Here is a 27,777-nt window from a genome sequence, read left to right on the forward strand (position 1 = left end):
AATAACTAAGCGGATCGGCCACCGTCTACACTGCATCATCTTCATCCAGCTTCAACAGCTGGAGGGCCACAAGCTCCAAGGGGGCCCTCGTGAACGCGCCTCCTCTCTCTCTCCCTTTCCAGCGCACTTGCGCTGCTCCTCCGTGCGCGCTCCCGCGCGGGTACAGGCTTTAGGGGAGCGGAGAGAGCAGACGAACGGCAGCCGGGGAAGGAGGAAGATGGAGTTGAGGGTCGGGGAGAGACTCCTGTGCGTGGCCGCGCTGTCCAGCCTCCTCTGCGTGGATTCCGTGTTCGGGAAATATGTCAGAGGCGTGGTGAACACCAAAGAGGTGAGTCTGCTTCTACTACCAGCACCCCCCTCCCCTCAACAACCCTCCCGGCGGACTGACGGACCGACCTGTCTGACTGCGCATCCAGGTGTCTCGGAGCTCCGCCGTCAACTTGTCTCTCAGATGCGCATCGCTGTTTCTGTGACACCCACTAACCGTTTTCCGCCGCGCGTGTGCGTCTCAAGCGTGGCGCATGTTTCACCCATATATAATTGTGACAAGCCGTGGGTCCATCGCTGTCCCGGCATCAACCCAGGGTGCTGATCCGTCTCCTTTAACGCGGGAGGTTGACATGATTTGATCGAATTCTCGGGCTCTCCCTGTTAATTGATTTAATGAGCTGTCACAGGTGCGCGTCATCTGTCCGCGGGCGCGCAGCTGCAGGTTTGTTTGTTTTTTTGGGGGGGGGGGCTGGACGCTCGGAGACCAGCTCTGGGTTTGGGATCTAATTTAACGCGGATCGCCACCAAGATCCTGGGAGATCTGACAGTTCAGACGGATCCTTCCGTTTCTCATTTGTGGATCAAGTTGAACACAAACCTCCAGTGGCTGCCGACCATTTTGGCGTGGGTGAAGTCATAAAGGTCACTGTTGATCCTTTCCCCCCTCATCAGTTTATAAGTTTTTTTTTATCAGATGTCAAATGAAGATTAATCCATGTTTTTGCGTCTAGAGTAAAAATGTGTATTAAAAATGCCATTTAGTGATACTTTTACATATATGACAGTTTTTTGAAAGAATTATCTAATAATAATCTTCATTATAGAAAAAACACAAGACAGAGCTGTTTTGCCTTGAAAAAAAAGTCTTATTATTCCATTTAGGAGAAATTCATCCTTTATCTTTCAGTATTTATTGATTTCAAACATTGTAGTAAAAACAAAAAATAATTCACACAGATTTATCAAACTCATTACAGAAATTATGAAATGCATATATGAAAAAAAAAACAAGAAAAAAATAAAGAAACAGTTAAGTCACATTTGCATAATTAAAAATAGTGATCATTAACTAAAGTCATGTAAGGCTTGATTTATTGTTTCAGTAGGAGTGGGAAGAAGCGATCTTATATAATCCCACCCTACTGAGTTCATTCATTTTATAGTTTAACGCAGTTTTCATAATCTGGTTCTGATGGAAAAATCCGTCTGCATGTTGTTTTTTTTGAGATCTCTTTTGTCAGTCTTGTCAGTTTTTCAGTTAATATAAAACACAACATAAACGCTGAAAATATAACAATATTTTAATATATATGAGAAGTTCCTCATGTCATCTCAGAAAACGTAGTGTTTTTCTTGCAGCCATGTTTTTTTGTCCTGGACTTCTATATCTCTATGGGCTGGCTGTGGTGCAGAGGTAGAGCGGTTGGCCACCGATCAGAAGATCGCAGGCAGGATTCCTGCCATGTGGTTGGTGTCCTTGGGCAAGACACTCACCCCCTTACATTGCGCAATCACTGTGTGAATGTGTGGGTGCATGGGAATGTGACAGTGAAGCGCTTTGGCACTTGAGGGAAGGTAGAAAAGTGCTATAGAAGTATACAACATTCTATGGTAGAATAAGCATCCCACTGACATATGCTTGTGATTTTCTGCTTTTGTATAAGCAAGTGTCTGAAATTTGGGTTTAATGCAGTCACGCGTGATAATAATGGGCTTTAAGAATTTCTGAGTTCTTTTCAGTCCAAATTCATGTTTTTATGGTTGTGCAAAAGTGTTAGTGTCCATTATGGAGCATCAGAGAGGAGCGCAACACTGTGGCTTTTACAGACCGGCTGCTTCAAAAGGAGGCGATTAGCCAAATCCAGCTTTAATTTTCTAAGCTCATAACACATGTGCCAAAGCACACTTTGTAAAAATGCAAATACCAACAAAAACAAAAATGTCTTTAAAAAAATGTTTCTTAAACCAAAGTGTAAGAAAGGGGGTATGGTTAAAGCAGGAATGCCGCGTTGCTGAACTCGCATCCTCTGACCTCCTGACTTCAGTTAATAGAAATTGGAGTTGGACTGTAAGGTTGCGGTCAGCATTTTAAAATCTTGAGATAATGCAGAGGCTCTGGATTGATAAATTAAACGAGGCATTCATCCATCCCTCACAACTGTTTGGATGTCCTTGAATGCTGCACTGAATCTGCACCTGCTCCACTGGAGCTGCTCAATGGCCATGCAGCAAATGGTAGCATTGGGCAATTTCCAAGAGTCTCTCTCAGTGCACAAGAGACGGAGGCTGCAAATCCTGGCTAGAAGTGCAGCCATTACCTTATCCAAAAATCTGGAATAAATAGCAGGTTGTTCCAGCTGGTATAGCATACAGATAAAGTTGAACTCCACTCAAACTGCACTGAAACTGAGGCAAAACAAATTGTCATAATTAAAAAAGATCATAATAGATCAAGGTTTTCCAGTAACTGTAAAAGTTTGTTTGTTAAATAAATGAATATATTTTGTTGGTAATTGTTCAAAAGACTGACCTTGATAGTCCCTCAAGGGTTTGTATGCTTACAACTAATACAAATGTATCTGTGAAATACATTATTATTACATCTTTCTGAAATTTAAGTGGTTAGGTTAACCTGTAAATTAAAATCCTGATTCAATCTGTTGATGAACATTTGTCTTTGGATCACTATTGATCTAAGGAAATAATGGCTTTATTTTGGTTTGTGTTGCAGATGTAACAAAAAACTGATGGATCTGCTCTGTTTATTAGAGAAGGTGGTTAGTTAGATTTTTCTGAAAGAAAATTGAATTTCAAACTTTTTTTGTTTGAGTAAAGTTTTATCATGATCTTATGTGCAGGCAGTGGCAGAGGGTTATTAACCATCTTTAATTTGCCAAAATAAAAGTCGATACTTTTGTACAAAATCTATAAGAGCGTTTAGTGTGTGTTGTTCTCCCCCTGCAGTGGTTTTATCATTTTTGGTTTTCCACTAAAGAGACATGAACTGCAAGAAGATAACTCTTGCAGTTAACACATGTTCATCTAAAGCTGAACCCCTTCAAAGTTAGCAGGAGCAAAGGTGAAGAAATTGCCGGTCAATGTTGTTTTATAGTAGACAAAGCAGAAAATCAAATAAGTCATATTTGAAAAGACCCGATTCTACTGTGACTGAAGAACCGTGTTTGTTTTAGCAGCTTTGTTTCATCATCAAGCTGCTCTCATGCCATGCAATATTTTGTCTTCAAAAAGAATCACAAACGATGACGGGAAATAGTTTAACCGCAGGTCGAGAACTTGAATGCACCTCAGATTGTTCCACATTTTGAGCTGCTTCTGGTCCCAAAAAACCCCTTTAATGTATAAAAATGTATTTGCAAAGAGGTGGCACAAAGCAGTGCGTAACGGTATTCAATGTCACGGGGGCAACCAGGGTAATGCATTGGATCGAAAACTTTGCAAAATGAAAAACCCCAAACATTCTCTGAATTCTCTCATTGCAGCGGTGTGCATTCATATAGTTTCACACCTCATTAGATCTAGTTTGGGTTCTCTGCTGCAAGGTCAGCTGCTTGTTCTGCATCTCCTCCTTTCCTAGATGCAGACACACTGGTAAGTTGACTTCAGCTCCTTGACCTTTGACCGTCTCGGTGTCTGCAGATGTGGCCGTGCAGAGACCAACTGTTGGGAAGTGTGGGCCATCTGTGGGAGTTCTGCAAGATACAAGCATATTTATCTGAAGCCACTGGTGCGGAAGACCAGTCAATGGCTTTCTTAGGGCCAGACTATGAAAGTAATTAGCTTAAGTGGCTCATGCCGTTTGTACAAGCAGATAAAATGTCCCCTTTGAGGGGACAGTGGTGTGCAGGATTTAAGGGCAGAGGAAGGACGCTGTTTGGAAATCAGCTGGGACAATTTAGAAAGTGAGCAAATCTTCTCCGTCCTCTGATGTCCAGCAGCAGGAGACTCCTGATCAAGACATTAATTTACAAATTAATACAAATACTTTCCTTGTATGTGGGGAAAAAAAACTCCTAAGTTCTTTACAATTTAGGAGTTGCAAAATATGTAGTTTCTTCAAAATATGTAGAAATTCAACTTATTTTAATTTAAATATTCATATTAAAGAATCATACCAATAGATGTGGCATGTTATCATGTTTTTTCGACTGCATTGTAAGTGGTAATGAAATGGCTCAAAATGCTCATTTAAATAAATGTAAAATGTTAGAAGACATTGAAGTGTATGATAACGTCTAATCTGAATTTGTTATGTCATGGTGGTTCCAAAATGGCCACCAAAATTAAAGCACTTCTCAACAAACATGTCAGTAGTGAGAAAACACACTGCTGTGCACTAGAACTCTCTAAAATTCAGCTCACAGTGGGCACATCCTGTCAGCTACGAAATGAACTCAACAGAAGCCGAATGAGGCCGTGGAAAGCCAGGAGCCGAAAAGGAAACTGAGGTTATGAGAATGTGCTTTGGAAATATACTACTGTAAAAGTAAAACGCATTGGCAGTGTCTTTGTCAATTGTGATTTGATCAGTTATTGGTGAACTACAAAGGTAATGACTTAGACAGCAGCTGTTAAATCAGACAGATCTAGTATGCATGTCTTTTAAGGATTAAGTTGGTTTGAAGAGTAGATTTGCTATTGTGCCAACGTATTTTTATGATTGACTTTTTGCTAAATTGACTCGAGTCTCGCAAAATTGAACATGGTTGATTTTCCTGCCTCCTGTACTTTAGGGATACTTTTTGTGCAGTTAAAAGTTTAGTCTGAGGAATGAAGATTGTAAAGTCCCTTTTTTTTTTGGAATCACACCATGAAGTGACTGGAATGCTTTCTCCAGTTTAAACTTTGTGGATGGTCATGTTTTCATTAAAAGCTGGCATTTACGAAAATATGTAAATAAGCGGACAAACGACCTTGGCAGTTGCTGGAACTCTCCCACAAAAGCTGTTTGAGTTCCAAGAAGTAAACGGGTCATCTGTCAAAGGAGGTTGCCTCCATAGAAGAACAAATAAGCAGTCTGCAATTATTATTCTTCGTTCTTACTTGGCATGTTACATGCAAAACATGCGTTCTTGAACGTGTGTTTAGCCCACAGTGTTCACACTGGACAGGTAGTGTTCAGACTTCTTCTTTTTCTTTTGCTACTGTTTACTAGCGTACCTACAGCTGGAAGAGGCTTGGTGCTAAATCTGGAAGCAAATCTCACAAATCTTGCTTTAGGCGCTTCCTTTCGCAGCTCTATTCTCATTTTTTTCAAACAGTTGGCACTTCCGTGAACCAAAAGGGACGCCATCCATATGCCACTGCCAAATCAGAGTCTCTGATTGGTCCAAATTCGACCTGGTTTAACTTTCCTTCAATGGCCGCGTGTTTTGTACATAAAACATAAAAGTGGTCATAGAAACTTGCATAGCAACTCTTGAACGCGAGAGTTTTGAATATAGAAGCTTGGAACGCGCATTAATGCACTTTTACATAGACTTTTAATTGAAAGAGGTCGCTTGAACGTGTGTTGTCGAAAGTAGTGCAAAAATAGCTTTAGGGGCATGAATATATCCACAAATTTTACAGGTATTTGCAACCAGTCTTTATTTGTTCTCCTTTGTAAGTTTGGCTATTTTAGATGGAAGTGAACGTGAGATGACTTGTTTTCCTGATGGTTTCTTAATTTATGGACCTGCTTTCACCTACTTCTGTTGTAAAACAGTAATTTGATGAATTGGACCTTCGTTTCACCAGGCAGAACTTTGAAGGTCACAGAAATGTCTTTGGATTTGACTTTGAAGAACATTTTGAGAACTTGTTACAGATAGCACAACTCAATCAGATTTTCTTTATCTCTTTTTAATGAGGACATTCTGATTAGACACAGGTGTCATGGAGGTGTATGTGTGTGTTCAGCAGGCAGGTTGGTGCGCGCATGAAGGGAAGTGTTTGTGTGTGTGTCTCCATAAGCTCGCTTTAATGTGTTTTGTGTATGTATGTGTGTTTGCGGGTCTGCAAAATCTGTGTGTGCACAATAGCGTCGCCTCCAAACAGGCAGAAAAGGACAGAGTTTGAGTGTGCCCGTGTGAGCGGGTGTTTATGCACTGCAGCAGTGTGTAACCCTGACTAATGAATCATTGAAAAGCCCAGCGGTCCAGGGGTGACTTGACTAGCTGATTGGTAATTAATTGTTAATGAGGCTTAGCAAGGAAACATGGATCTTGGGAGACAGAGAAAATGACAGAAAAACCTCATAGATAAAAAAGCAGAAAATGTGAGGAATGAAAGCAGAAGAGAGCGTGTGTGAGGTGCTGAATTGACCAGATACTGCATCAAGGCATAGCTCTTGATTAATGGGGTGTACAAACACACACGCGCGTGTGCAACCACTCACACTCTGGGAGGTGGCTGAGTGACTCTGCATTACAATGCAGTAGCCTTGAGGAAACAGGAGAACTAAAAGCAGATTAAGGTAGACACTTCATCCACTGTTGCTGCTCTCCTGTGGTTCAGAGACTCGCAGGGCGACACTAAGCTAACTAGTGGCTATTTCTGTTGGTGGGAGACAGCAGTGAAATTGCTTAACCCCTGCTTCAAATTATGCTTACAGCTATCAGATGCTGAACAAGCCCGTTGTGGCTTCATCAAGTTTAGCCTTCAAAATTAACAAATCTTTCTGATATATTGCCTAAATTGGCTCTTCCTGCAAGTGTCTAACCAGTAAAGCCTTAGTCATAGCTGCCCTTATGGGTAGATATGGGCAAAAATGGGCAAACCTGTACACAGGTGACCAGCATAAAATATCAAGGTCATAGATTGTTTTGTGAGCCCGCAGAATGAAAATGTTCATGCTCATTTTTTTTTTTCCTATGGTCATGCTGTGGCCGAAAGATCATAGAGAACACCTAAACAACACATAAGGGTGAAGTAAGCAAAGTAAGGTGTGTTGTGTGGATTTCTTTTTTTTTAACCCTTCCAAATCCTGCGCACTGCCCAAGGGATGAATGCACACTCCTTGCGCCCCCCGTTGTTTGCGCTGTGCTTGCCCTCTCTGTATAGCACGGTCAGTAAGGGTCCAGTTCACAAGCCGCATTAATGACTAGAGTGCGGCGTAAGGACACCGTACCACAGAATCACCTGTACATCATAAGTGCATGTAATTTATATCATTCTTTCAAATACTTCACAAAACAGTAACCACACACAACAATAGCATATTCCAGTTTCATTATGTCCCTTAAGGTAGCCCCACGAGCCTCAAGGTAACTGCTAGACACACCGGTGCTTCCCTCAGGATGCGTCCGCTCCTGTCTCTGGGTTGAAAAACCCAAAACCCTGCAGCAGACGTATCGGTCAAGAACCAACACGCGTGTTCAAGAATGTGTTTAGCATATAGTGTTTAAACTGGACTGTTGCTACCTGATACCAGCGCATGTCCAACACCTACAGTTGGAAGAGGCTAGGTATGAAATCTCAAAGCGAATCTGGTGACTCTTGCTCCAGGCGTTTTCTTTCACAGCACTATTCTGATTTATGAAAGACTTGGTGTTATAGGAGTCCAGCAGGGCACAAACCGCAACTTTTAATTTCTGCTCCATGATTAATTTTCAAACGGTCGGCTCATCTGTAAATGAAAAGTCACTACCAAATCCGAGTTCCTGATTGGTCAAAATTCAGCCTGGTTTAACTTTCAATGCACATTCAATGGATGTGCAATTTGTGCGAAAACAATCTTAAAAATGTGCGTAATGCCGTGTGAACGCAAGCCTTTTGAATGTGGAAGCCTGACACATGTACGCATGCTTACATAAACCATTGATTGGGAGTTGTTGCTTGAACGTGTGTTGCCGAGGGCTGTGTGAATGTAGCATTAGATGTAGCATATTTTTGCCACTCATAATGAACAGAAATTACAAATTTCTTTTTGTGGTTTTGAATCATGCTAAATGAGATTTTTATCACAAACATTAGAGCAGCTAAATTAGCAGTGATTCTCTTCTTTTGCCAGTTATTTCACTCCAATAAAGAATAGTTACTCGTTGGCTCTGAACCTTGAACCACGATAAGTCATTCATTGCGCAACTTTGTAAGCAAACATGTCCTACAGTTCTCTAGATGGAGATTCATTCGGGTGGTTCTCTGCAGCAGATGGTTTATAATTTTGGATACCAGCTGCACAACTGAATAAAAGCTATCCATACTCTTATGATAGACTTCATTTTTACCCCAAGTCATTACCATTTTGTTGTGTTAATGTCTTTTTTTCTTTATTATTATTTGCAATGTTTGCACAGTAGAACCATTTCACCAAAGTTTGATGAAGCCATCTAGATTGTTGTCAGTAAGATCAAAAGCCAGGGTCTTTCATGATGTGCGTTTCCATTAGAGCCTTCGGCAATGGGGAAATCTGCTATGGCAACATTCAGGCAAAAAATTCTGTTGCTAGAAGGCAAAATATGGTGCCTTCAATAATAAACTTTTGAAACGTTTTGCATTAATCACCAAAGACAAAGGAAAAGTCTGCAAATATTTCATACATTTGTGTGAAAAATGAAAAGCCTTCATAGGTTCTCTGTTCTACATCTGTCCTCTGTACTGCATTAAGCAAATGAACGAAAAGAAACGAGCAAAAAAGCAGGAATGACCACTTGATTACTCTATAGTGTTTCCCATCTGGTTATGTGTTGGCGAGAACAATGAGACCAAATGACACATGAAATGTATTATCAGGGATCCTCGGTTTCAGTAGACAGAAAAGACTCAATACCATTAAAAAGAGTTGGTTTTTTTTCATCCTGTAAAACGTTTTTAAATTTCCAAAAATGTTTTATCACATCTTGGATTGCATTTTAAATCATGCAGAATTTTAGTTTAAAAATATGAGAACCATAAAGCGGCTATTTGATTAGGATTAAACAAATGAAAAATCTCCTGTCTTTTTTATTCTTTTTTGTTGTTTGTTTTTACCTCCAGCCGGACTAATGGCCTTCTCTGTTTCTGCAATGCATCATACGAGTCACAAAGTTTGGTCCAAAAGAAAGCGTCTGTTTGACTGTGTCGCAGAAATACTTACCTGCTTTGTACACAAGCTGACCTCAACCCCGTCTAACACCTTCTGGGACAAGGAGGAATGCCAATTGCAAGCTCTGCCTTATCACCTGACATCAGCGCCTGACCGCCTGACCCCGCTAAAGCTAAGAAAAGCAGAGAGGAAGCCAGGCTCCCAGATGTTGTTGGAATCCTCAGAGAAGCGCCAAGGATAAACTGGCAGCTTTTCAACCCTGTGGCTTAAAAATCAAACAATCCACAGACTGAATTCATGTCGTCGTACTGTTTCATGAAGTATCTAATTTATTGAAATATTTCCCAGCTATGCGTTCACCAAAGCATTTTACTGTATGTACACCCGAGTCATTAAAGGACTCCAGCTTTTTTTTTTTTTATGTATTCATGCTTTGAAACTCCAGTTAGATCATCAAATTGATGCATAAACTGCACAACTGTCTGTGTTTGCCCCTTTGGTGTTCGCAGTCTGAACTTCAAGCATAGGAGTCAAATTATCAGCATCATTGTTTGGATCTGTGTGCTGCTGCTGAAATCCAAAGCACAAGTGCATGAAAGCAGAACAACATAAAAGTGGTTTCATGCGTGAATAAAGGCTTTTACTGTGACGTTTCTATGGCAGCTGCAAACAAAGGTATGTTGTAGTTTCTATGGCACTAATGGGTTAGAGAGCTGGGGGGGGGGGGGGGGGGGGGTGAGGGGGTGCTGGGTGTTATAGTGTGTATAACGAAATGCAGACTTGTTTCTGATCATGTTTTTTTGAGTGTGAAGGGTGTTTGTGAGGCCTTTCACAGTCCTCAGGGCGCTAAATTATACCCTCCTCAGCTCCTCCATCTCCACCTTGACCACCCTGGTTTGCTCATGTGTGGGTCAGTGCTTCCCCGCGGTTCCCTGGTTCCATGGTTCTATGGTTACAACCCGGGACTGAGCACAGAGGTGGGCCTTTGGCCCAGACTTTTAGTGTATATTATAACCCCAGACTCCAGCAGCTGACGCTGGGTAGCGGTGGCTGAATTATAGCTGCGGTTTTGTTTGCTGTGATATATGAAGGCAGCTTTGTTGGCTACGCTGCTCTGCTCCTGTTGCACTTTTATTTCTCAGGGCAGAAATTACTGTGCTTGTTTATGTAGTTAGAACGCTGAGCAGAGGTAATTACACTATAATGGTGCATGGGGAGCTGTGTTTGCTGGTCAGGGATCAAAAGTTCATAGCAACCAACTTTAATGTCTATTTTATTGAAGAGGAAGTCTGGCTCTCTGAGGAGAAAGAAATCCGCAGTGTTTTTTTTGTGCTGTTGTAAAATTGAGCTTTTTTTGTTAACTTTAGACATCATGGCTCCGCCTCAGCTGGTAAACCGGTTTTATCTTCCCAAATGTGCAAGTCTTTTCAACCTTGTTATTGAGATCTACCATCCTGCTTGTTTCCCAGTCATCTCTGTGCTGCTACTGCTGATGTTCTGGATCAGAAGATTCCTTGTTTTGATTAAGTAAATACACCAGGCCCACGTATAAATATGCATTAAAGCATATGCGATCCAGGCATACCAAGGCTGTTTCTTAAGGTCGGATACAAAGGGCACCAGATGACAAATTTGGGCTTTTTACTCTGTGGTCGGGTGTTTGTGGACAAAGCAATTGTGTCATCTCGGGCTAACAAAACTCAATAGCACGTTTCCTTTTCTGTTACTGGATTAGATTTTAAGAAGAGAAGTATGTTACAGCTCTAGTCAGATTAAAATAGTGTTTTTGCTGTTTTTAACATGTTCGTGTAGCATTTTGCTGAGGATGGAGCACATTCTTTTAAGAAAATGAAGCTCAAGATAGCATTTCTGAGTATTTCTTTATGAAGTCATTGTGAATTAGTAGCAGACGAAAAAATGGTGTTTAGAAAAGAGCATATTTATGGAGTTGAAAATATGCTGGCCAGGCCACAAGCTCTGCTCCGAAGTAGGGAGGGGATGGGGGTGGGGCTGCTCTGGTCACAACTCTGAGGCGAATTTCTAATGAACTACTGCAGCTCTGCAGAACCTATGTCCTGGAAAACGACAGGTTTTTTTTAATTTTTGTTTTGGCTGAAAACGGCATAATCCTAATTAAAGACCACTTTTAAAACAGATCAAATAATGATTGGAGTGAGATTTTAAAGAATATGTGGGTGCTAGCTTTGTAACCATACGTTGACATTTTTATATATAAATCCATCGTTAAAAAATCACACCAATCCTGAAAAACTTTACATCTGGATTTGATTGTAGACAAAATTGACTATGCAATGCCTCATAGTTGGAACAGCAGCTTTTTTGGAGGGAAAGGGCAAAATTGCCCTAACTAAAGTGACTTGAAAGAAATAGTTGAAGGATCATCCTCGAATTATTCACATTAAAGTAGTCATGATTTTTTTGTCTGCACATCTGCCTTTTTCTAGTGTTTCTTTTTTTTGGACTTTACCAACTTTTTCCATCTATTGACTTTGTTCTTTTTCCTCTTCTTAATATCAGAGTGTATAGATCACTTGGCATTTTTGCTTTACTGGTAGTGAACTTCATTAGCCAAATGGTTCACAGGAGATCCTTGTTTTCAGGAGAATCATAGTTCATTTGTGTCCAGGTGAGCTTTCCATCTGCACTAACAAGCTGCTTAATGTGCACAGAAACAAATGCTGATCGTACTAATGCACACCGATAGTGCTGAAATCTGCTGTGCTGCTTCCTCGTTATCATAATGGTGCTACAGTCATAGGTGGTATTCCTCTTGACATTTTTGGAGCTTCGTCCCTTCAGCATTTTTCAGATCTGAGAAAAAGGTAAATTCTTTTACAAAGGACCCCACCTCTATACTGAAATGCTGAAGTCCAGAGCCAGATACTGAAGTCATATGAACCTAATTACATTACTACTGTATCAAATTTGATTAATCAGATGTATGAAAAGCCTTATTGATCTTTTTTAAGCTTGGTTGAAGATGCACCAGCGTAGAAAACTCCACAGGTTAGACTTGCATAATGCTTCCTGGAAGCTACAAATTCCGCTTATCCATTTTCTTGTCTATTAAACTATATTTCTCTGCTGCTCCTACTTTACTCCCTGAAGATGAAAAGGCTCAAAGAATCAGTAAAAACTGCTGAAGACAAGGCTGCAGCTCAATATGACTGTTTAGAGTGCAGAGGCTCGCACGTAATCAGAGGTATCAGCCAAGTAAGTTTTCTCATAAGGCCTCAGTGGGTACTGACAACACAACCCGGCAACAGTCTGTTCCTCCTGCTCCCAACTACCAAATGATATTCATGCATCCACAGACATGCCATCAGACTTCACAAGCAATACAATCGAAATCCTCAAACTACACCAATAGTTTTACTAAATGTAAAAAAACTACAATTCTATTCAGAAGTTGGCAAAAAAGGGTAATTTCTTTACTTTTTATTTTTCTAATTGGCCATTTTCAATCATTGTTTTCTCTTATGGCACTACATAGGATATGCAAGAATACAACAAACCAGGAAAGCTTAAAATGACTTCGCTTTAATCTTCCAAATGCCTCTAAATCATTCAAAAGTCATATATAGTCCATTATTGCCCTAAGTATTGCACTGTTTTTTTTATTGTTGTAACTCTGTAACAATGATGGCCTTTTGCAGTGACCAACACATTTTATTGGTATTTTAAGTGCAGAGTGAGCCACTGCAGCACGCAGTATGACCAAACGTGTCATCTGGATCCTGCATACCGGTATTCAAGATCCACGTGGGGGGGACAACTAACTGGATGAAATGGAAGAAACCAATAAAGGGCCTTAAGTTAACCAGAGGAGACCTACCACCCTGCTGTTCTTATACTCATTAGCTTCACCATCAGATCAACTGGGATAACTGGAAAACAGTCAGGGTGGTAGCTGTAAGTCCCACTCTGGTCACCTTTGGATCTATTTTAAAAGCGGTCCCAGTGGTCTTTCAACTATAATTATGCCGTTTTTAGCCAAAATCAAAAATCCTGTGTCATTTTCTAGGACATTATTTCTACAGACCAGCAAGCTGGTCATTCAAATCCACCTCTGAGTTGTGGGCAGGAAGGTTGGCACAGAGCATCCCTGGCCCCTTCTTGTGAGTTTGTGGCCCGGCCAGGGTGTTTTCAATGTCACAAATGCAATCTTTTTCAACTGCATTTTTTTTGTCTGCTCCTGATTCACAACAATTTGAATTGAAAAATTCTTAGAAATTAAAGTTTGAGTTTGATCTTCTTAATTATGTGTCTTCCATCATCAGAAAAATGCTACAAGAACATATTAAAAAGACTATTTTCATCAGAGTGGATCTTTTATGGTCACCAGTTTCTTGACCACAAGCAATGGGAATTAAGTCAAAATATGTGCAACAAGGCTATCATTTTTGTTAGAGGTGCCTTTGAATTAAAAAATCTATGTGGTATAAGAAGAGCAGGCGTAACTGTATATTTAGATAAAACTGGGAACTATTCTGGTTCAAAGCCTGAATTTACTCTTATTTCTGTGATTTCCTCAGCTGGCATTAGGTGTGTAGCACAAATCGTTGGAGAAACTTTGTTCTAACTGCTGCACACTTGCATACAAATCAAACAACAGTAGGTCTGCATCTTTATTGTACAGCAAGCTTGATCTGCAGACAGTTTAAAGAGAATATCTGCCAAATTAGCCAGCAGATGCCACATCTTGATGTAGCTTTTTAAAGCGGTACATGCTCCCATGGTTGCTAACAAAGTTTGATAAATTCAGCTTGCTTGACAGCCACTACATCTTCAACAAACACCAACTCAACCTGCAATCGCCTGCTGGAATGTCAAATGTGCTAATAATAGAAGAAAGATAGATATAGATGTTGGGATTACCTTGGTGACTTGAAAACATGGGTAAGTCAAGGGGTGGACACAGTGGGCTGCATACCTGCTTGTTTTCCCAACATACCATCCCTCTGTCATGTCCCAATTGGCTGGTCGTACCTGATCCAGTTCACCAGCCCTGAGCAAGGCATGGAAATCTGGGAATCAGGCAGACACACCGGCCCTGGAGGTCTGGAGTTGCCCATCCCTGTTAATGTCAAACTGTATTTTACTGTCCTGTGCAGAACCTGAAAATTGAAAAAATGATTCAAAGGAAACTTTTAATACATGTTTTTTAAAAAAATTTAAGAAAGCATTTGATTTCATGTTTCTTGTATTAAAATGTGTTTCATTCCTTTTTTTTGTAATAACACCAGATTACTGAATCAGCACTTACTGAAGTGCTTTCATTTTTTTAAGGTGCAAAAAAACAGTAGAAAACCTAAAATATATACATTTCAGATTTGTACATAATGCAAATCTCAATCTATATCAGTTAATCTTTCAAGCAACTATGGCTATAATGGTTTTCAGTTCCTAAATATAAACTTGGTGCTATCTACAGTTTCTTTAATTAAATATTTGCTTGTTACACCAAATTTTATGAATTTTAAAGGCTTTTATTTTTAAATAACATACATCGACAACTTGTAATAATAAATAGGGACAGTTAAATCAAAGAGTATCTTGGTATTTTACATCACTTAATCAGGTTTCATGTACCTCTTGCGCTGGATAGTTGTCTCTATGTGAAAATTCCTTTCTACAGAGAAAAAGAAAGGTGTGATGCATATCTTATCACATTTTTCCTTTTTTTCCACTGGCATGTGTCTGCACCTTCTTCAGAGAGCCCGCAGTCCTCAAAGTGGGTAGGAGGCAAAGGAAAAAGGGTGTTATTACCAGTTTGTGTCAGTAGAGAAACAGAATACCTCCTGCTTTTATAGCTTTTCAGACCACATTTCAAAGAAATTATTTCCTCGAAGTTAGTTTATTTGTTTTTTTTTTTCCCCCTGAAAAAGAAACTGTACAACTTCAGTCTGCCTCCCGGTGCTTGAATGGCTCTGATACTTTATCAGAACAGTAACAGGAAAGAAGCTGCAAAGTGGCACATCATTATACAGCACGGTACCAAGTTCAGGTTGTTTCTGCAAAAAGTCGGCCAATAATAATTGAATTTGTTACTGAGCTGCTGGCTTGGATCTGTGCACAAATGCACAACTCTTCGCTGTGGTTGATCTTTTCAGTTCTATTAGTCGCATAATAAACCAGAAAATGTTCAGAAAATGAAACAAGTGGGGTCAGTCTAACATTAATACTGGTAAAAGCTTTTGGCATCTAATTAAAACGTCTTCACTATTTTATGGCCATTCTGTGTTTCCTAATTTCCAACAACTTCTGCAGATTTCTCATTTATAATCAGGAGAACATCATGGAGCCTCCTGCTGTATTTTTCTGGTATTGGACAAGCTTATAAATATCTTTTGCTCAGCTTGTTAAATCTGAAATCCTCAAACACTAATTGCTTAAAAAGAGCTCAGTTTCACAAGCTGGAGAAGATTTGAACTTTATGCTGGCTTTAGTAGCAGTATCCATCCATCCATCCATCCATCCATCCATCCATCCATCCATCCATCCATCCATCCATCCATCCATCCATCCATCCATCCATCCATCCATCCATCCATCCATCCATCCATCCATCCATCCATCCATCCATCCATCCATCCATCCATCCATCCATCCATCCATCCATCCATCCATCCATCCATCCATCCATCCATCCATCCATCCATGGTTCGTGGGGGCAGCAGTCTAAACAAAGATGCCCAGGCTCTTCTGGGGGGACCCCAAGGCGTTCCCAGGCCAACCAAGAGACGTGGGCTGAATCTGAGTTGTTTCCCCACCCCTACATGTATCCCTCCAAGCGGAGAGATGTCGAGTAAATGGTGTCTTCAGATTCAGACGTTACTACCACTTGATGGTGTCATCAATAGCCGTCAATCATTCACGTTAAAGTGTAGCTGCCAGCGCTTGGAATATACATAACATAATTTTTATAACTTTAAAAAGTCATGCAAAAACCAAAACTCCATTCTTGCAGTACATTTTAATATAAACGTCTGTACTTCAGAGCACACCCATGTGAGGAAATGTGTTTCTCCCCTGCCCCACAAGCGTGACACGGAGCATTTTACCGGCAGAGGGATAGCCAGAGGTAAGTAACTACCGCCCCACCCCCCCATTAAAAGACACTTTTGGACACCACTACAGCATCAAATGCCCCTACTGTTGGAGCAATAGGGAGGAGCCATATGGGTAGGAAAGCAATTCGGATTCATCCGTAGTCTCTCCAGCATGTCCTGGATCTTCCCCAGGGCCTCCACTCAGTAGGACATGCCTGGAACACTTCCCCAGTCAGGCGAGCAGGAGACGTCCGGATCAGATGCCCGATCCACCTCAACTATCTCTTAACCCTTGTGCTATCCTATGGGGTCAAGATGACCATTGGCGTGTTCTCCCTACCATGACAAAGGTGTATAAAGGTGGAGAGGATTTCATGTAATCCATGGACACCAGTGAAAATCACAAATCATTGAAGAAAAACGCTCAGCCCGCACTGTCTTGTGGGGTCTAGATGACCTCACTCCCAATTACAAAGTGCCTAGGATAGCACAAGGGTTATAGATGTGGAGGAGCTGCAGCTCTACTCCGGATTCTCTACAGGTGACCGAGCTTCTCACCCTATCTCTAACGGAGTGCCCAGACACCCTACGGAGGAAGTTCATTTTAGCCACTTGTATGCAGGACCTTGTTCTTTCAGTCATGACTGAGAAGCTCAACTGATGCCCTCATCACACCAGTTTAAACACGCTCTCCCTCTGCTGCTCTTTATACCTTTTGTCATAAGACACTGGCAATTGTAACACAAAGCCAGCTCTGCTTTTTCCACTAATGTATAACTTTGCCACCTCTGTAACAAAAAGCTGCCTGTACTCTGCAGCAAGGAGCTGGCTCCACGTTTTTCACCAAAATCCGAGTCCACCTTTGTAACAAAAATCTAGCATAAATAGGTGGCTCCGTCTGTCACTAAGCTGGTTCTGTCTTCGACACAGAAGGCTGCTTTCTTTTGAGCTACATTGTCAAAGTAACTAGATGGTTCTAGATTTTATCACTGGGATTTGTTGGAGCTCAGTTTACCACAGTATGAATAGAATTATGAAATCATTGACATTTGCTAAAAAATTTCCATGCAACTAACCAAACATGGAACATGTCCCATGCATAGAGAATACTACTTTATTAAAACTTTATTTGACTAAATATTTTTACCATGAATGAGAAGACATCTATAAAATATCACTCTCATTGAATTTGCTAATAACACATCTACTTTTTGTCTTAAACCAGCAGGATTAGCGGTTTCTGCTCCTGGTACAGAGCCTTTGATATGTTCTTATTTTCTTCAGTCATGCAGACAGAAAAGTGTGCACAAACCACACAAACTGTAAGTGGTGTGGTCTTTGTGCCACATTCAGCACTGTGGTCTGTTTTTATCTCTCTGCTGGAGCTCCAAGGGGACTGTTTGGTCATGCTGCGTGCTGCAGTGGCTCACTCTGCATAAAGTCAGTGGAGCTCACCACCAGCACCAATATGTAGTCTCCTTCTACCAAGCTAAAGGCTGAATATTTCTAAGGACAGACAGGATTTCTCCTCTAGTTTTCCCTCTTCTTTTAATGTGCTGAGCATCACCTTGCTGCCGTCTCTGTTTATTCTTGGTGGAAATTTCACCTCTTGGCGATTCGTCTCTCCTCTGTAATTTTTTCTTGTTTTTCTCTTCCACCTACTTCATTTATTACTGCTGCTCTACTTCTTAATGTAATGCTTCTAAAACTGTTCACTGCTGTTAGAACTCAATTTCAGACTTCCTCTCTTTCAACTCTTTATTGCCCTCTCTGTGTCTTTTTCTGCTCTAATTTATTGGCTTCTCTGCAGCTTCTCTTCACTTTTTTTACCTCTCAGATACACATATGCTTCTCTTTGAACCTCCATTTTTTCTACTCATGCTGGCAGAAAAATGCATGCCCGTCTGTTTGTTTGCTGTTGGTTTATGTGGGACACTGAAACCTTTAATCCTGTTTGGAACATTTCATTATCTATGCGTTTTATACTAAGGGGTGGTAGTAGGGTTTAACACAGGGACTGGGGACTGCAAATTAGCTTTGATAACTATAATTTTTTTCAAATGCATTGATCCCCTGATGTTTTTAAACTCTCGTCCAACTTGTCGTTTTGATGAAAATGGAAAAAAAATAAGTTGTATTCAAATAGATAACCCTCTTTAATTATCCAGCTCGTGTCTACTTTTCCTCCCCCTTCTGTCTATAAGAACCCAGTGTTTACGTTATTCTCTGACTTCCATGTCAAAAATGCAGCAAACATGAAATGTTTTGAAGACAGTTTTTTTCCTAAGATAATAAATATGTAAGCTTATTTGAACAAGCTGAACATCATATCTGAAATTATTATAAATTATTGTATACTTCTTATCACTTAATCTACTAGCTTTTTATTGAATACAACCTTCTTTGCATATTTTTTAAATATTGGTGTAGATTTTAGTTGTAGATGGGTCTGATTATGACAGGACAGTCCTCTATTTTATTAGTTCATTTGCCAAAGATTGCACTTGGTAACAAATCACTTGTGTGAATATTCCCAATTTAGCCATACTGCTCTTCATCTACAGTCCTAAAGCTAAATCAGTAAACAGCACCAATATAAAACTGAGGAATCCTGAATTTCTGCCTTTTTTTTCTCACAGTGTCTGTAACTGTTCCACATCATGCAGCCTTTTTATTCAGATGAATCATTTTGACCTTTTCTGGCTCCCCTGCACCTCACAGGCCCCTCTGGAGACTGCTGTGGGTCTTGGAGTGTTACCTTTTGTTAGATAAATTCCTCCTCTGGTTGAAGGCCAAACTGTAGTATTATGTGATTGTTTAAGATTGTATTCGTTTTGTTTAGAATTAAAAACCAGAAAATTATATTTAAAAAATGCCATACTGTTTAAAATAATGTGTTTTCTCTGCAGATGCCTTGTAGCTTTTTTTAAATTTTCAACCATTTGGTGACACCGAGCAGCAGACTGCAAGGTAATACTTAATATGGGGCAAAATACAGGATGGGGCGCAACTAAAATCTGGAATAAGGTCACAGCTTTTAATAGTTCCCATCTTCAGTTGCAGAGCTGTTCACTTCTCAAAGCACGTTAGAAGAGATCTGGATCAGCTCAACCCTAAACTTCAATTTCTCTGTTTTATGACCAAATATTTACGTAGAACTCTACATGCACTAATGTAGGTAATATGTCGAAGTGCATCTAAAAAAAGAAAAAAAAATGTGCATCTGATCAACATTTGCGTCATATTGGATAGTTTCTCAGGGTTGTTGTTTTGTATGGATTCGTTAGGATTATTTTGAATATAAATGCATGATTTTAATGCACAGTGCCTAACACTTTTCTCCTTATGTGCTTTTTGCAGGATTGGGTATTCCTCACACGCTTTTGTTTTCTTACTGACTTTGGAAGGCTGGATTTTCGATTTCGCTATTCAAAGGTAGAGTGACAAATGTTTGTGTGTGTGCATGTGTGTGTGCTCATTTAAAAATCTGGAAGGTTGGATGTTTTAGAATGTAAATGAAACAATACAAAAGGGAAAGTTCTTCTAAAACTAGTTTTTTTTTTTTCATAAAAACATTTTTTTCAAAAGAAAATTTTCAAAAGACTAGCTGTTGGAAGGCAGCAGATATGCTAAAAGTTGAATGTGCCTGGTGACACGACGCCAAACATATTCTTAATTTTGCTGTCATACAATTGCAAAGAAACTTGCAACTTATTTCAGTTAAAACATTAATCAAAGCGGTAGTTTTAAATTTATTAAGAATTTCTCAATGAATATTTTAATGAATTTCTCAATAAATTGAGTAATTAAAGAAGGCTCTCTCAAAAGTCTGAACCATCTTGTATAAAAAGATTTTTTTGTACTTCTTAACTAACTGAAGGAAAATGTAATTTGACAAGTTGAAATATTCATCAACAAAATTTACTTCAAGGAAAATTAAAACTACATAGTTGAAGAAGCCTGCATGCCACACCTGTTATATCCACCTGTTAGTTGATATTCTGCATGCATTTGCTCTACAACAAAAACATCTAGAAGAATAGTTTGAATTAAAGAAATTTCACTTCATATAAAAACAAACTCTGTGGTTTATTCTGTGTGGTATTTTGTTCATCTATTTCATTACACAAGGGTGTTGCTGATAGAGTGGTCAGGTTTTCTGTGGTTTGCAGCCTCTTTCTCTGTTTTCTCTTCTCCCTCTTGTTCTTCCAGTGTTTTTTCTGAACTGATGCCACTGCTTGTTCCTTGTTCTGCCATTGGCTGTTCCTGCTGTGCTCACCTTGTTCCTCTTTCCACATCAACAACTCGCTTTTTAAACTTTTTATATCCTGTTGAGCTCACGCCTAGAGACTGAATAAATGAATTAAACGGCAGTCCTGGCACTTTAAGGGTAATTTTTAGAAGGGGGGGGGGGGTGTCTGAGTCTGGTTCTGAAAATGGTTTTTGGACCATAACTCTGAAGTCATCTGGCAGTCACTTTAGCGATCCATACCATAACCGATGCAGTCTCTTCTCCTGTCGTTGTCTCTCGCCTCTGCAGTCTCGCTGCTGTCAGAACATATTGCTCTACTTTGATGACAGTTCTCAGTGGCCAGCTGTGTACAAGAGGCCCGAAAAGGTGAGAAACTAACACACTGCATTCTGTTCCTGAGGAAAAATCCATTTTTTACAGGTCGCTACTGTAAGCGTGGTTTCACAATTTAACGTACAGAGAAAGGATCACTCTTCTCACTCTGCCTGGACGCTCAGTTCTTCAACAGTTGACATTTTTAAAAAGCGAGCATTTTGCTCACAGGCAGTCATTTATTATTGACGAAGCATGCGATGGAGGAAAAAAAAGGGATGATGAATGCAGATTCTTAACACAAATTGAGACACCAGAGAAATCTGCTCCCTGAAAAAGACGGGGCTGGGGTGATGGCTGCAAGCAGAAAAAGAGATGAAGGTTTTTGAAAAAACAGTTTATCTTCTGGCTACAGCAATTTTAAAGCCCAGATGTATAAAAAAATTTGCAACTGGAGAATTTATGGTATCAAGTTCCAGTGAGGCTGAAGTGCACACTTTGAGCTTGATTTCACAATCCTGTCTTTGAACCAGGTTTGAGATGCTACATTAATGCAACCAAACAAAAACACCATTTAGGCTAAACGCTGCTACTTGATTCTTGTAGTCTTTTATCAGAAAATGTGTTTTAGTGCAAAGTGAAAAACAAAGAAAGTGACCTCTTTATCCTTTGAAGTCCCACTCCAATCATCTTTTGATCTATTGTAAAGCGTTCTCAGTGGTCTTTTAATTATATTTGTCATTTTTAGTCAAAACGAAAAAAAAAAAAAACTGTTCTGTTTTCCAGGACATAGTTTCTGCAGAGCGGCAGAAGTTCATTTGAAATTGGCCTCTGAGTTGTGGGCAGGACTGAGGGCGCGGCTTAAGTCCACCCCATTTCCAATCATTCCTGTGCTTATAGTGTAGATGAATGTGATTGGAAGAGTATGGGTCGGCGTGGAGGAGCAAGTGAATATGAAGGAGTGTTGTGAGGGGTTGCTCCGTGGCAACAATCCTGCCTACAACAAATTTCCAACTCCTGCCGTTTTGCAAATACTTTGTCATAGAAAACGACACAGCAACACATACTTTAAAAAACATTGAACGCTTTAAAAAAAAAAAAAAATCAAAAGATGAGCGAAGAGGGGCTTTAAGAGGAATTTGTAGATATCTGTCCTTGAGCTGTCCAAGCAGAGGTTAGTCATCATCTAGCCTTAAGGAAAATATTTAAATCAGTATTAGAGTTGCAAGTTAAGAAATTGGCATTAAAAAGCTTTTGGGCCTGTAAATAATGTATTTATGAAACTTTTTTGAATAATTGTACATTTATTTCTCAAAGTTCAATTTTTACTTAAATGTATTTCGTAAAAGGGAAACTAAAATGACAAAAAAGTGAAGTATTTCTACTAATAGTGATCATTTATAGAACAGCTGCACTTATCAGTTTAGCCTATTATTAAGTTAAAATACATGTCCTAAAGGACCTAAATGTAAAACAAATGAACAAGCTCAACTATTAAAAACTTGGTGAACGCGTGATGTGATTGTGATGTATTGTTCTTTTATTTAGGCGTAATAGGTTTACACATCAACCCAAACACCCAGTTTGTGTGTACAGTCAGTTTTGTCTGCAGTGTAAACGTCCTTTGCCTTACATCTTCTGGTACATGGATGTGATGGGGTGTTTAAGACATTTCCTTTGCCCTCACAGGCTCCCCTCACTCCTCAGCTTTCTGTCAAACCTCTGTTAGATCCCCTGAATCAAACACTCAGCCCTTTTTCCTCCACTCATCATTTTTGCTCCTCTTTAAAGAAATCCTGCATGAATAAATCCACTACAGAAGAAACACAAAGTGTGTTTAGAATCCAAAGCTACCCCAAAGGCCAAGAAGAAAATGTTTTTTTTTTTTTTTTTGCTTGAAAGACAACATGTGTCTACATTTTTCTAAGTGCTTTGTTCAATGTTTCAAACATGTTTTTTTCTTTTCTTCTTAGAACTGTTACCAGAAGGAAGCAGTGCTGAGGCCTGAAAACAACCAGGTCATCAATCTCACCACACATTACACCTGGTCAGGATGCGTGGTAAGACGACACAAATACGTCAGCATGTATATTTAAACTCCTGTGCTGAGCTGCAGTTTCCCTGAGAAAAGCTGAAATATAGGCTGCCATATAAACCCCAGTGCTTTCAGCTCCCCTCTTGAGGGGAGAAAAACAGATGTCCTGCTGGTTTTTTTATAACTGAATTACATTTTTACACGTTTGATGATTCAGCCCGCCTGTCAGCAAGGTATCAAAAGACGTCTCCTCGCTGTAACATCTTTTTTTTAACAAGTAACACAACTCCTTTGTTGCATTAAGGGGTGTGATCGTCGGCATGTTGCTGTTGTTTTGGTGTTTAGTAGATTACGCTGCCACTTTACAGTCTATACCGAGGTGTGAAATATGCTCGTATCTTCTCATCTCGGCCTCCCACTCTGCTGTGACGGTCTCTGAGGTACAATATGCTGCCTGTTTGGGGGAAATAAAAAGATGTCCTTTGTTCAACACATTTCTTCTGGCTGTCAGGTGGAAGGCGATGGCAACGAGGAGGTGCTGAGCTGTGTGGGTGGTCGCAGTTTCCGCTCAGTCAGGGAGAGATGGTGGTACATCGCTCTCAGCAAGTGTGGGGTAAGCGCTGACCTCTGACCCAGCTCGCCACTCCCGCCTCTGTCTCCAGTTTACTGCTAGGCAGCAGAAGCTGTGACGCACAAACAGGCAAATCACCCACTGTCTGACTCTTTTCTGCATTCTTGTTTTGATTCGGAGAAACAAAAACCTTTATCTCTCTACTTTCTTTTAAGTAGGACATGTTAAGGAAACGTCATCTTTTGAAGTTCAAAAGTTTTTACATATTTCAGGAACAAGCTGAAATGAAACTGATCACCCAGAGGAGCGCTGAACAGTCTTGGTGTTTCAGGGAAACTTTTTGTGCTGCTTTTAAACAGAAAGTTAAATCAGCCTGGGTATAATTTTAGCTCAAGCACATAGATCCCTGTTCTCCATTTTCCCCACCAGGCTATTTTTTGTTAAATATAGTTCTGCTGGTTGGCAAAAAGAGACGGAAAAAGGCAAATCCAGATAGACAAAATGTTAAAAAGCTGCTTAAAGTCCCACTCCAATCATCGTTTGATCTTTTTCAAAGCTTTTCCCATTTTTATTTTTTATTAGAATTATGCTGTTTTTAGGCAAAATTAAAAAAGTTGTCATTTTCTAGAACATAGATTTTGCTGAGCGGCAGTAGGTCATTAGAAATTCACCTGTTGTTGGCTAGACTGCTGGCAGGGTGTTGGTCTGCTCCCACTTCCCATCATCCCTTTGTTGACACTCTCTCTGCTAATATGACCCCTCACAACCCCAACCTATCATCCCATCATTACGGGTGCAACACAAATGGTGAGCAATATTGGAGCCATCCAGCCATACACACAAGAGCCAGATTCCAGCTAAGACGTATGTGGATCTAATCGTCAAGTAGATGCATGAGAATGGAGCAGAGCAGGGACCTTGAGCCCTGCTGATTGGAGCTTACAAGTCACAGCTACAAGCTTTTTCCAACAGCATTTTTATCTTCTTTTATCTGAAACATGATTTGTAAAAAATGAAATACTCTGAAATGCTATTTTCTTTATCTTAATTTTCTTTATATGTCCTCAATCATGAGGAAAATGCCACAAGAACATGTTAAAATACCATAAAACATGATTTTTATCAGAGTAGGTCATTACATATTGCCTGTGACCTCCTCACATATATATCATCCTCTGTTGACAACAAGTCCTTTGTCCTCAAATCTGGTTCTGTATTTCCTGTGTTTGTGTGAGCGGTTTTATCTCCAGTGGACCACATTGCTTTTTCTGATCTTTGAACTGAGTTGGACATCTGGCTTCATCCCATCTGAAGGCTTCAACTGATGTTGAGTTTTGATAAGAAAAAAAACTTTTTTTTTTTGTTTTTTTTTTTTGCACTGCAAAAAACAGGCCCGCAAGATAGAAATAAGTCAAAAATCTTAAAATGGGAAAAAAAAATTATTTAGCAAACAAAATGGGGTAGGAAAAATTATCTTTTCCAAGAATTCTTATTTGGAGAAACAAGTTTTAACCACTTAGACATATTTTCTTTAACTAAAGTTATTTTCTCTTGATAAGATTTTTTTCTTGCAAAATAAAAGAAATATTTTTGAAAGAAGTGTTTTATTAAATTTTTTTAAGATTCTGTTTTTGCTTCTGTGTGATGCTTTTGGATTTGTCTGTGGAAGGATTAGATAAGTTGGAATAGTGATGCTGCATGCTCCTTTCCTAAGGGCATCGGTCAAGGACAAGCCCTCAGAGTTTGGGTATTCGGTGCTTTCATGGTGTTATGAAAGTGAATGACAGGATAAATGCATTAAATTAGCAGCAGGACTCCTTATCAGTGACATATTGCTAGTCAAGCGTCATCCTCTGGACTCTGCATGGAACTGTGAATGTGAGTGCCCATGCCCTTGAATTTTGTTTTGTTTTGGGGAGGGTTGTTTTGGAGCGTGCCGGCTGAGGCGGGATATGATTAGAATGGATGCTTCCTGTGGAGTGTGGCCGGGGATCTTGCCAGCATCCAGTGAAAGACACGCCGTCTAATGCTTTTGGACTGGAGTATAAAAGCTCGTCTCGTCTCTTATGGACACATGCACGCCTCGTCCCACAACCGATTTCCACCCCTCGCCTCTCACCGCTTGCCTTCCTGCTTCCGTTTCGCTTTCAAACCTCTTCATCTTTTCTCCCGCTGTCGTCGGCAATCTTTAGAAATGTCCTGCGCTCTTTCAACTCTGTCACCAAGCTGTGACGTGCTCCACGCTTTTTCATATCTGTTTACCTCTGTGCCTCCTACTGCTCTCTGTCAGCTTGTTCTTAATTGTGTTTTTCTTCTTTGCTTCCCATCTTATTCATCTCATTTTGTTACATCTTTTCTCATTTAATGCATCCCTCAGGGGGTGCCAGAGAACCGGGTGCCGCAGTGCATTTTTCTCTTTGTTCCTTTTCTCCAGCTTTACTTTAATGTGCCGTCTCACTTTCTACCTTTGCAGAAGTGGGTCTATATCAGCTTACAAGTCTTTGGAGCTGCACAATGTCTGCTTTCAGTTCTCCTGAATGCATTAAATAGGAAAATGTCAGCTTTAATTACCATTTCCACTCAATTGAACTTGGTTGGGAAATGTCAAATTGCTGTAATTGTTATTTCATCTGTTCTACATAATATTCCAGTTATTGCTATTTATAGAGCCGAAGATCTGTGAATGATAATAACTTAGGGTTAATTAATTACCTGAATCGCTGCATTATTTTACAAATCTGAAGTATTTTTTCCCTTCTTTTTGCAAAGGAAAAAAACAAATGTGCTGAATTTCTCCACCTCATTTACAGAATAAAAACTTAATTACTTAATTCTTTGTTTTAATGTAATGATACCTGGAGTGTGTCTGTTTGTTAGAATATTTAATTAAATCTCTTTCTGTCAAGATAAACACACAGCGGAGCAGCTTTGCATGCCTCTCCCTGGATGACCCCAGTCGGAGCATTTTGTTAACCTTTATTCATCAGATTAAAAATAAATATTATTTTCAACTGTCTGGCAAAAGGCTAGCCCTTTTAAGAGAGTGAAATAAAAGGGGCTCCAGTAGACTCACAGACAGAAAAAATCAGGATAAAACAGCAATAACACAGACAATCACTACAATAAATACAATGAATAAAAAATTAAAATAATCAGAATCATTAAACTAAGTTAGAGGAGCATTTTTTCTTAAAGTGATCATTAAGATTCCTTTTTAAAAACTGTCTAAAATAAGTGTTCAGTCTAGGTTTTTTTTGTAAATGATTCCAGTCTCTGTGTGCTTCAGACTGAAAGGATAAAGAACCCACTGAGGAGTTTGTTTTAGGGACTGTTCACAGAATCAGTTTTGCGGAGCGGCTAGGGAATGAAGTGTGCAAAAGCTGGCTTAAATAAGGATATAATGAATATATGTTTAATATAAATAAAATAGAAGAAAGGAAGGAAATGGAAACTTTGCTTTAAAGAACATCTGCCTTAATATTCTGGTCAAAATGTATGTGTATTGATGTGAAAATCCCCTCAACAAGGACAAGAGGTGAAATGAGAGCAGACCCACATAAAAAAAAAAGGCAAAATGTTGCGGTTGTCAACCCAGCCAAATCAATCAACCTCATGAAGGAAATCACATAGAAAAACAGCAGATGCTTTTTGGATACTGAGCAGAGGCAAGAACATTATAGACGGCGTCTCACTCAGAAACATCCAACACTGTCACGCAGGACAGAATTCTTCGCCTGTGCCAGATGGCCGGCATGTTTGGACTTGAAACGCTGCACTTCTGGAGAGTAATAAATAAGAGGTAATTGCAAGACTATTTGACAGCTTATGAGTTTTCTGCAGAGGCATTCACCCATAAATAAACAGCTTTGGTGATTTGTTGGATGTGTTGTACAGGGTAAGCACAAAGAGCAATCAAACCACTGGGACATAAACCAAGAATACACTTTATTTACTAAAACGTCTAAAAATATAGTTAAAATAATCATAACATTTTAAAATATTTTGCTAAAATACTCTAAGGTTTACAATAGATGAATAGAATAATAAACTACATTGTGCATTAATCATTAAAAAGTGTTCCTCACAGAACTCCACAACCATGATGACCATGGCTGTCATTTTCACTGCTCTGACATTATTTGGATTATATTGAAAATATCTAAGAGTTTATGGGATAAAAGGTTAAAAACTCATCAAGAAGCTGATTAAAATTATAAAGAAATGGAGTGTTCCATTGTC

General features: G+C 39.7%; 1 protein-coding gene across 1 annotated transcript in view; it reads left to right on the top strand.

Moving 5' to 3' along the window:
* Positions 1–14: 14 nt before the first annotated feature.
* The window catches only part of tmem145 (transmembrane protein 145), a 54,467-nt gene continuing 26,704 nt past the window's right edge, over positions 15–27,777 (top strand). The window contains exons 1-5 of the mRNA XM_023964041.2: positions 15–328; positions 19,729–19,803; positions 20,909–20,986; positions 22,906–22,992; positions 23,479–23,580. Coding sequence (XP_023819809.2) covers positions 218–328; positions 19,729–19,803; positions 20,909–20,986; positions 22,906–22,992; positions 23,479–23,580 — 453 coding nt within the window. The 5' untranslated portion in view covers positions 15–217. The remainder of the gene's footprint in view (positions 329–19,728; positions 19,804–20,908; positions 20,987–22,905; positions 22,993–23,478; positions 23,581–27,777) is intronic.

This window comes from Oryzias latipes, chromosome 16, assembly GCF_053564925.1.
Source record: "Oryzias latipes strain Hd-rR chromosome 16, Olatipes_Hd-rR_3.1".
Classification (NCBI taxonomy): domain Eukaryota; kingdom Metazoa; phylum Chordata; class Actinopteri; order Beloniformes; family Adrianichthyidae; genus Oryzias; species Oryzias latipes.